This window comes from Cynara cardunculus (genome assembly GCF_001531365.2).
Source record: "Cynara cardunculus var. scolymus isolate 2C chromosome LG 13, CcrdV1, whole genome shotgun sequence".
Lineage (NCBI taxonomy): Eukaryota > Viridiplantae > Streptophyta > Magnoliopsida > Asterales > Asteraceae > Cynara > Cynara cardunculus.
In genome coordinates, this window is record NC_037540.1 from 29,011,487 (window position 1) to 29,022,623 (window position 11,137).

At 35.7% G+C, this 11,137-nt stretch overlaps 1 protein-coding gene across 1 annotated transcript; it reads right to left on the reverse strand.

Annotated features, from left to right (window-relative positions):
- Window positions 1-1,316: 1,316 nt before the first annotated feature.
- LOC112525256 (peptide chain release factor PrfB1, chloroplastic) lies at window positions 1,317-9,942 on the reverse strand. Its single transcript, XM_025135300.1, has 7 exons — window positions 9,696-9,942; window positions 7,426-7,485; window positions 7,035-7,255; window positions 4,676-4,879; window positions 3,150-3,365; window positions 2,821-3,007; window positions 1,317-1,744 (listed from the first exon to the last, which is right to left on the reverse strand). Exons 1-7 carry the CDS (start codon window positions 9,925-9,927, stop codon window positions 1,452-1,454), a joined length of 1,413 nt encoding a protein of 470 aa, XP_024991068.1. The 5' UTR covers window positions 9,928-9,942; the 3' UTR covers window positions 1,317-1,451.
- Between the last annotated feature and the right edge of the window lie 1,195 nt (window positions 9,943-11,137).

Consider the following 11,137-nt stretch of genomic DNA (forward strand, 5'->3'; position numbering starts at 1 on the left):
AAGTCATTGTAAAACAAACAATCAGCATAGAGCGTGAGCAAGCTATCACTGAGCATGAACATGCTATTGCTGAACTGAAAGCTGAAAAGGCTACCACCGAAGGATGGTGCAAAGTCTCTATTAAAGCTAATGAGATCATAAATGCTCAGATTCCTAGTATAGCTAAAAGTGGTCTAGGATACTCTTCAGACCAAGAAGAACGTGTTCTTTCATATCTGAGTCTAAACCTATCCTTGAGGAAACTCTAAGAGTTCTAAGCGTTTAGACAAGGCTAAATCCATTGCTGGCACTCCTCCAAAGGCCAGGAAAACCAATAGTTGAAGAAGACTCCTTCTAAGACTTCAACTAACCAACCATCAACTTCTAATAAAAAGATCCCTGGATTTGTTCAGAGATCAACACCAAAGCTGAAGGTTGATCTCACTTCCAAGAAACTGGAGAAACTTGTTGTTCAAGATCTATGGAAAAGGTATTCTTGGACCTACTTATACTCATCTTAAGCTTTAATTCTTATGCTTATGGCCTTAAAGCTTCTTTCATCTATAGGAAGTGTTACCATACCCAGTCAATCAATATCTTATCTTTGTAGTGCACTGATAGGTGTCACTTTATTGACCCTATAGCACCACTTTTCTCATCTTTCATCTACCATTTTTTTCCCAAACCAAACATTTTTGAGGCTTTTAGTCTTTTATTTTACACTTTTATCACTTTTGGAGCTTGCTATTGAATTTGGGTATTTTATTGGACTTTTATGTTAATTGGCTTAAAAACAGATTTTTGGCAGATACGGGCTAAAGGCGGATCCTGTGTGATCTTGCTGGACCATTGGCAAAGAAAGTTGTAGGACGATGGAGTACCGTAGTGCAGGATCCGTGTTTTGTTGATTTTGAGCTGGATCTATAGAGTTGTGCTAGATTATTGTCACGTCCCGCACGAAGGTTTCTCAAGAAGCTTGGACATTTTAAACCAATCAAAAGAGCGATGGAACATTGGAGAAGGATCAAGAATGGCCGTGCAAGGATCAAGCGGAACCCAATATATTAGGAAGGATCCATGCATCTTTAGCTTTAGTATAACTAGAAACTTCCTTGTAGTAGAATATTTCTCATTTAAAGGCAATCCACTCAATTTTACAGAAGAATACTTCTCACAATCCTTCGTTAGCATCGTGTTTTCTCTTCTTAGTTCTGTATTTTGTAGTTTGGCTGCACGAGCTCGTAAAGACAACTCCGGGACATTATGACTTCCCAAACAAGACTTTTCAATAAGCTCAAAATATAAATTATAAGCCGGTGCCTTGAAGTAAGGTGAAAGAGACGAAAAGAATCGAACACAATGATATATCATATCATGTTTTACACCTTCTCCTGCATCCACTCCTCGTACTACACGAAATTGTTCGCTGCATAACAACACTCGTAACAGAGAATTGATGCTATTATACACAACTAATTCGCCATGGATTCGCTGTATTTGTATCGTAAGTAAGCTTTAATGAACGGATCTAACTCCCCATCCATCACCGATACAATATCGGTCGTTTCATGTCCTGTTCTTACGTCTTTCACGAGCTTGTAAGGGTGGAATACGTAGTTCCGAATTTGTTGTCCCCAATCCGCTTTTACCGCGTCTCCCCGTATCTGCTTAATTTCCGAAGCCCGTTGCTCTACCGCTATCACCAACAGCTTCGCTTTCAAACGGCTCAAGGCTTTGATCTTGTTTGCAAGTTGGGACCTCTCTTCTGCAAACATGGGCAACAAATTAACAACCAAGTTAATTGATACATGATCAGGGATATAATTCGTCATATGTACTAGTTCTGAACAGAAAGGAACTACATTATAAAACTGAAAATGTTGTTTTCGTGTTTTCTTGAAAACAAGAATCCTATATCTTATTGAAGTTGTAACATTTGTCTTGCATACAGTTTAAGTAATGTTCGGGCAAAACTTTAAATTCCTTCAACTAATCTTTTGGACCCAAATCAATGGTGTCGATTGATTTGTTACTATGATAACCAACAAATAAGTAATTTTAATATATAAGTTCCTAAAAACGACATGGGACAAAAGATATGTCGAAGTAGACAAATAATCAGTTTGATTTCAAAAGCTAAAAGCATGATATTTACTTCTTCCACGCTAAAGTTTGGTTATTTAGGAGAATAACCTTCTAACATATATATATATATATATATATATATATATATATAAATATAAATGCATGACCTTTTTACATAGATTTATGAACACTTATTCCTAAGAAAAGAATGCATCTTCCTAACACAAAAAAGCATTAAAACCAGTCCAGAATATCAGCATTTGGAAAGAAAAAATATGTCAAAAAGATTATTTCCGAAATAACTCCATGAAAGTTGTAATTCTTGATTTGGTATATAGTTATGGTAAATGTTTGAGAATTTGCCTAATATCTAAAGATGATGACCAACAAAAAATGTATCTTTATACTTTTCAAAATGGAAAATGTCAATGGGACATCTTAAAAAAATGGTTGCAATTTTTACGGGATTGAGGATTTGGAGTGTCGCTAAGACAACATGGCATAACTTGCTTGCCGTTCATTTGGTTAAATAACCTTCTAACTTATTTCTTTCTAAATCCATGATATTCTGACATGTTTAAGAATACCACTGCTTACAGAAGACTGACACTTCTATATATAAGAATGCCTAGAAACCTGTGTAAGAAGGTCATTGATTTAAAAAGCACTCAGGAGGTCATTTAGCTAAATTACCCCTAGCTTAACAAAGTTGATGAAAACATGTGGACATAGAGAGAGAGAGAGATATAGCAGTACCCGTGCAACGGACCGTTACCCCTGTAGGAATATGTGTAATCCGGACAGCCGTTTCAACCTTATTAACATTCTGACCTCCACTCCCACCTGCTCTAGAGAAACCGATTTGCAGGTCTTCCTCGGGTATTTCCACATTTAACGAGTCTTCAGGAAGAAGAGGCATTACTTCAACACCAGAAAAGCTCGTCTAATTGCAAATTCCAACCACAAGAAAACTAAAGACTGTTAATATTGGAGGGTATTTTGGACATTTTATTAATAGTTAACAAACATTACATGCATTTAGGAGAATACCAACACCAAAAAGTGATTGAACAGAAGTTACCTACCTGACGTAGGCCTTTGGCATTAAAAGGAGATTGTCTGACGATTCGATGTGTTCCTTTTTCACCAGATAGATATCCAAATGCATACCGACCTTCGAGCTCAATTGTAGCAGACTTGATCCCAGCTTCTTCTCCCATTGACTTTTCAACTACTCTTGTTTTGTATCGCTGCCTTTCTCCCCATCTTACGTACATCCTCAGAAGCATATCCGCCCAGTCCTGCACTGCAAATTATCAAACCATTTCGCATAAACAAGCCAACAGCGCAGCATGTGACTTGAAGATGTCCAAATTTTATAAATGTATGCATTCATGCATGTGTGTGTGCATGCATATTGATTGACTTCTGTAACCATCTTATCCGCCACTTGGTTTTAAATTAACCTACATGCCAAAGTCCCACAAAGAGCCCAATTGCAGGAATCAAGACAGGTCGGCTGAAGACGTTTTGATAGCAAGATAGATCAAAGGAGTTCAAGAATTGAAATGGCAAAAGCTTGTGGAAAAAGTGTTGGCTAGAGCTTTGTGAGGTAAACCTCATACATGATCCCAAACAATTGCATCATTGGCTTTCAGAAGACAATTTGATGAGTAGTCCGACCACATTATCTTCATGCATAAGGATACTAGATTACCTATTTAATATCAAGAAATGTAAAATAAATCAAATTTAATACAAAAATATTTGGTTTTATAACTCTTTCATTGTACCTATTTCTCTCTAGAGGGGTTGGTTTAAAGTCTTGGGGTATCTCAAGAAACCTTTCTCTCAACCAGAACTTCTTTGCAGACAGCTTCATAAGGGATCGAGTAGGGGTGCAGGGACGGAGCGACTACAGAGCCAGAAGGGGCCTGGGCACCTCCTGGCTTTTAAAGAAAATAATAATATAGAAATAATCCATTGAGTTCAAGCCCACAGGTTAGGGACTTAGGGTTTTGATTTTCAGTTTATGTTTTGGTTTATGAAACTTTGAGATTGTTATGTGAGTTCTTGGTTGGGTGTTTTCATCAAGAAACTTGAATCACTTTATTGGATGTCATAGCAATTTAAGTTGGCATTGAATCACTTTCTTGAATCAATTTTTTTGGCTACTGAGTACGTAAGTAATAACTCAGTGAATTTGTCTCTGTGATTTCAGTTGCTGAAAACAGAGCACTGAATAACAGAATAAGTCAAGCTCTCTCTGTGATATCTCCCAGGCAATCAGGCATTGCAAAACGTACTGCAATTTCAGAAACTTGAATCACTTTTAGTTAAATTGTCAATGCAATGGTATTATAACTAAAGTGATAATATCACAGAGACAGATTAGACTGACTTATTCTGTATTATATATTATATCATTCTGGTTAATGCAACAAAGTGGTATCTTTGCAAGCCCCTAAATGTCATACAGGCTCCAATCCCTTATCATATGATTAAATGCTTTGACTACATGGTGTAGGATATAAAGATTAAAGAATCCATGTCTTAGATTCCCTGGTAATGTGATTTTTTGAATGAAAGAATAAGTGATGTCAGACTTTACCTGTGCATCAGTACCTCCAGCACCAGCTGTTATATTGATAACAGCACCTTCCTTGTCGTAGGGGCCTGAAAGAAGCTGACTTAGCTCAAATTTATCTAACGCTTTATTTAGTTCTTTTACAATGTTGGCAGCCTCTTCAAGAAGTGCAGTATCAGTGGAGTCCATCTCTTCTGTAAGGTTAACTATAGTCTCTGCATCGTCAATCTGAAGGAATCAATCATATAGATGTACCATGTCAGTGAACATGAAATTCAAACATTAGCTCCAAACTCAAAACCATGCAACAATAAATATAGATCAACTTCCAAATTTTAGTTGTCAAACTTATGAGGAGCTTAAAGGTTATGGTGAAGTAGTATATGCGATTTATAGGATACTACATCGTTTATCATATGGATCCAATCCCCAGGACCATGCTCTGTTAATCTGTTAGACATGAAAAATAACTGTACAGATGTGAAAACACGCAAAAAGAATGGACCTACTAATATTTATCTAATTTGATCATGTAAATCTTAATTGAAATTGATTCATGTAACTACAAATCTGATTTCTAGTTTTTTGGAAGTGGATTTAGTTCTTAGGACGAGAGGTCTAAAATAGTTTGATTGATGTGTAAATGAAGGTATATGGTTAGATTTCCTCGTAAGTGTTGCAGGCCTAAGTCTCCTTTTAGGTTTTAGGGGAACAATAGGAACATGAAGAGCATGAAGGCAAGCTTGACCATGTACACACATAGATATACATGTAAAACACCCTGGAAATAGAAAAACAAAAGCGAAATGAATGTAAGACTATAGAAGCTACATATAGGCAAACATAACCGGTTACTATTTAAGATGTTTAATTGGTAACCAGCTAAAACAGGGACCACTTTGCCCATCTCTAGTCTCAGGATTAGGCAGGTGCCTTGGGTTTGATATTATAAATCAGACACTTACAAATTTCCTATCAAAATTGAAGTCATTCAAGTCGGCAATAATCTCCATTCAAATGCTCTTTTGTGGTTGAGGACTTGAGTTTCGTAGTTTTAGTTATATTTTTTTATTTTTTATTATCAAGAGACTGATATTAGTTTTGCTTATTTTGTTTTGTTGATAGTACCAAGAATTTTATTTAGAATATAAATTATACTAATAATGTAAAGCATGCTATATAAAATTTAAACCCAAAAAATAATAATGATGTAGTCATGAAGCCAAAAACTGAGCCATCATTTTTGAAGAAACAAAAAGACAACCAAATTGGAACAGCCATAATTTCCACACCATCGGTTACAGGAGGCCTCTGTATCCTGGATGTTTGGTGCGAGTACTATACAAGAACTGGAGAAAGGAAGCTGCCTGTCTGCTCACTCAGCTAGCAATCTATGGCTAAATGTACATCCAACTCATGTCTCATGTTTTACATCTATTTTCCAATCTTTCATAATAACATGGTTTTCGAATCAAAGCTAAGCTGGTGAGCTAAAATCAAAGAGAAAAAAAATCTTTGTAATGATGGCAATGGGAGCAAATAGAATATTTTAGCTTAAAAGTAAGCAAAATAAGGAAATGTTGCAATTAATTTGGGACATGCCAAAACAAGAATTTTTGGCATTACCATGGAGTGGATCGAGTATTTATTTTACTACTATCTTCAGTTTTGTTATCAACTATTTTAATATGTTCATGTTAGTTATATTTCTTTTGTCTTTATTTCACGCTTTCATGTTCATATGAATGTGCAATATACCTGGAAATTTCCAAATATGTTTTCATGACTCAATTGTATGATCTTTTCATCACTACCATATAAAGAGTAACCCTATTGGTTACTCCGAGGCTTGCCCATGTAAATAAACATAATATTTGCAGAAAACGGGATTGTCGCATCTCTATTAATTACCATTAAGTAATCACACGTCTAATTTTAACATCCTTGATCCAGATGTATGCTAATCTCATTGGCATATTGCTTCTCATGTTTCAACAGTCTTATGAAACTCATGACAGTTGATGACTTTGCTTATGATGAATCCAAGCATTTGGGGAACATGAAAGTAAAATATACATGAAAGCATAGAGAACTAAGTCCTTTGGGTTACTTCTCTATCACCCATATTCCTCGGAGGAAGTGATAGGGGGAACTCGGTCCTCAATCATTGTGTCCAGAATGTCACCAGATTCCAAACAAATTTAAGTTAAATTTTGGATCCGTAGCTCACGTGTGCATCTGGACTTAGAAAAAGAGATTATATGAACGTTATTATCACCACGCTCGTGGGAGTTTTGGGGGGAGGGGGTGGATATAATCTTATTTAACAATTGCCTTTTGCAAAATAAACATTATGCTTTAATAGCGTATGAGAGATTCAAACCTGGGCTTGAAAGTCCTTGAGAAGATTTATCTTGTCTTTGACATCTGTGAGAGCCATAAGTGTTTGTTGAGCTGATGTACGATCATCCCAGAAAGAATCACTTGCTGCTGCAGTCTCTAACTTTGCTAGTTCTTCTCCTAATTGCTCCAAACCAGCAGAAGCCCTAATGTCTTCGACACGCTGGGAGGTAGCCTCAACTTCCTTCCTTAAAGTATAGAAATCTGTCAGCAAAATTTAACCATCAACACAATGTACAGATGATGCTCATTCAAATAAATAGTTTCATGTTCACATGTACACCTTGTGATATTTGAGTGATGTTCATAAATAAATGGTTTACTTGTGCACTATAAATGACTAATGCAAGTAGCAATAATATCTATACCATTACCTTGCATTGCCCATACACTTGTTTCACTGCTCACTCCTGCATCTGGTGTTGCGTACAAAGCTGAACTAATCCCGAATGCCAACCAAATAGGAACACAATTAGCAACCAAACAAAACAATTTTGAACAGCACAGCCATGTTAAGCATATAGCTAGTATTCCTTCTGATTGTTATAGCCTATTAAGGAAGGTTCGGTCCAGGAGGCTAGTTTGAAATGAAACCTGGACTCTCTGAGGTTCACACACCTTTCTTTATGAAATTATATCCACACAAGAATCATGAAAAATTAGGGGAAAATAGAACATAAGAAACAAATGTTTGACACTATAGAACTGGCAAAAAATGTTCACCATAGTTTCTTTTTCCCTCGCATAAGTGGCAAAATGCCAGCATATCATCCAGTTACATGAAGCACATAGTCATCCACAGTAGGCCAGAAACCAACTTTTAACTAATCAAATTGTCATCCAATCTGTGAAGCTATGGGTATGACAGTAGAAGTGTGTGGATATTGGGTGATCAAGAAACATCTTATCTTGAGTGTAGATGGAATAGGGTCTTCACATGTGAATGATTCATACTAAGATAGGATTAGCGATCAAGATACTGAAAACAAGCTCTGTTGCAGCAAGTCAGAAGAAAACATGGAACACAAGTTGAAATGATTTGGTTGTTATTCAACATGGGACTTCGAATATACTGATGAAAAGTGGCATACAGCGAGTGAAGGATATGAAAGGTAATGCAGGAAAGAAACAATAGGATTAGAATTTGAAGAAAAAAAATGCCTCAATAGGACGGATCAAATGGCACACAAAATGTTTTTTAGTTAGCAACCTGAGAGACGAAAGGGACTATTGCTCCACACAATGTTGAAAACATCCTAACATTTTAGCAATAATACTAGACACAAAAGCCCATGACAGAGAAGCTTATAGTTTGTCATCATGAAACCCGGGTATATCTTGCACGCCATTGTTCATATGGGAAGAAAATATAGAAGCTTCCAATTGCACAATTCATGATATGAATGCATATATGTATTTATTTATGCATAATTTGCTGTTGTGAAGAGGTCACTGGAATTTATTTTCTACACCAATGCTCATACTGCAAATATACAATCCTATAATTGCACTATGCAAATGCATAGTATGCATATGCATGTCATATGTATATATAGATGCATATAATACAAATTTGAATAAATGTACAGATGCATATATGTATGTATATATACTTATGCATGTATGTACTGTTCTCATAATATAAAATTTGTTTGGGCTCCATCCAAACACCGACATTTCTCTCCCCAGTTTACAACTCCTCATTTGAAACTTCTAATTCTCTACCTAGTGTCTACCATTGTTTTGTGCCAAACTACATTCCTATAATGGTGTACTATAACTTCACAAAAGACCTGATCAAACACAAAAGATCAATAACTGAATCCTTCAATCAAGTGACGGAAATACTTCAGTACTTCAGTCTATTAGTTTGCGTAACAATCTTGTAAGTGTGCCAATTAGTGTTGCAACTTCTCCTTGCCTTTGAAAGCCTTTGTGACTCAAATCCAGAGTTGCATTTCTCCACGATATTAGGAACAAAATTATGGGAAATCCACGAACCATTCAACTACAATCACAAGCATAAAATACCCTCAAGTTCCTATCATCATACTCCGGACGCTCAACGATTTTTATGGTTAGACAGACTAATAATTAACTCACAAACAACCATCAACAAACTAAAATTTGGAAAAATAGTTCATGACCAGTTGACCACATTAAACCTTATATAAGTACAAATAATTATTGATGCAAGTTTTGTACACACAATCATATTCCTTCCTTGAGGTCACCCCTCCTATTTCTAATGTTTAAAATTTTAACCCTAAGCTTATAACTAACAAAATTTTGCCTAAATAAAATTTACAACAACTTGTATATTTCTCAGCCCTTTCAGATTTTCTGGTCTATTGCATCGATGGAATCTTTTTGATATCCAAGATACACTTCTATAGTTAAAAAAATAGGGAGAATTATGTCGACCAAAATCAATGACTTGCAAAGACGAACACATAAGAATAATAAGTAAAATGTCATGAGCGTACGTATACACGCCAATTGAAGAGCATAAAATATGAAGAACTCAACTCAAAAAGGCAAACAAACAATTAAACGCAGTCCCTCTAAAAAGATTTGAGAACCTTAACTCAAAGCAGTTACCCACACAAGTTTTTCCTCCAATATAAAAACCCAATTACGTTACCTTTCAAACAACAAGAAGAAGGTAGTGATATAGATGTAGACAAAGGGAAGAATGAATTTGAACAAGGGAAAGCAGCAGCTACGGTGGGCTTCTCTCCGTAGCAAAGGGAGGATGGCAGGCTTCTATATGCGATAGGTGATGGTGAGACTGTTGTAGTTCTCATTGGTGGGAAGTATTGTGATCGGAGCCGGTGGTCAGGAGGTGATACCAAGCTCTGCACAACACTTTCCATGGTGAAGGAGATAGAAATGGAGCAGGGAAACGGAAAAGGGATAATGCGACGGAAAGCTTTATTTCTTTTGGGTGAATTGAAGAAAAACCCCTCATCTTTTATCCAAGTTTCAGTTAAGACCTTGACATCAAAACAAATCAAAAAATTACTAACGGGCCGTTTACTTAAAGCTTACCTGCAAAGCGTTTATCAAGCCACAATACCTTATCAAATGAGTGCATGCTAAAAGTCGAGAATCTTATACGGTAAATCAATGGCAATAATCGAGAATATTACCCAATAGGTGAAAATGACGACTCTTACCCAGTTAACACTTGCTAGGTAAATAGTTGCATACGATACCATTTTGATGGATTAAAATTTTACCTAATAAGGTGAATGTAAGATTAAATCTTATTGATAATTACCTATCGGGTATGTGTTTGGGTAAACGAGATCGTAAAGTTTTTTATTTTTTTAATTAGATATTAGAATTAAAATATTTATTAATTAGTATAAAAGTGTTTTTCTAAAGTAATTTTAGGAAGGACTATTTTTCAATTCGGTACAAAAGTTTCGATTGTTTTAATGTCGGTTCCAAATATTCAATTTATAATGATACTGTTGATCTCAGATCTCTTAATTTAACACGAACATTTAATTGTAACAACTAAAATCTATCGTTTGGATGAAGAAAGTGATGAACAGCTTAAACGATATTCAATAATGTATGAAGCTTTCAAATAATTTCACTATAATAACAATAATGAGAAGGTATCAATTAATTACAAGACATATGAATGTTATTTATACTGCAATTTAGTCTAAGAGATAACTATCTAGTATAGGATATCTATGAGATAAACAAGGATAAGATATCTATCTAGAAAGATGGAGGTTATCTCTAACTACCTAGAATAACATAATTCATGTTGGCGATGAGTCATGTCCAGCTGTCTTCAGGTAGCGTGTCCAATCAGGATTCTTCATGTATCTGCTTGCTAAAATAGATCTGATCGAACTATATTTGACACTTGGAGATTTTTCGGTTTGCTGCAAAACCAGAGGGGGTTATGGAGAGGCTAAGTTCATCGACCTGATGAACTCTTCATAAGTGGATGATTATCAGACTAAGTATTTCAGGTCTTCATAGCCTCTTTGTATCTTCATTACATCTTTTGTCTTCAACACTTAGAATCTTTTCAGCTCCTTCTTCTGGATTTCCATTGGG

Bases quoted from the DNA above. Each gene is read 5' to 3' on its own strand.
- LOC112525256 (XM_025135300.1), bottom strand. From the start codon at position 9,927: ATGGAAAGTGTTGTGCAGAGCTTGGTATCACCTCCTGACCACCGGCTC. The intron at 3,366-4,675 runs GTAAAGTCTGAC...TTTGCAGTGCAG, and splicing joins CTGGAGGTACTGATGCACAG to GACTGGGCGGATATGCTTCT. The intron at 3,008-3,149 runs GTAGGTAACTTC...ATTTGCAATTAG, and splicing joins ATGCCAAAGGCCTACGTCAG to ACGAGCTTTTCTGGTGTTGA.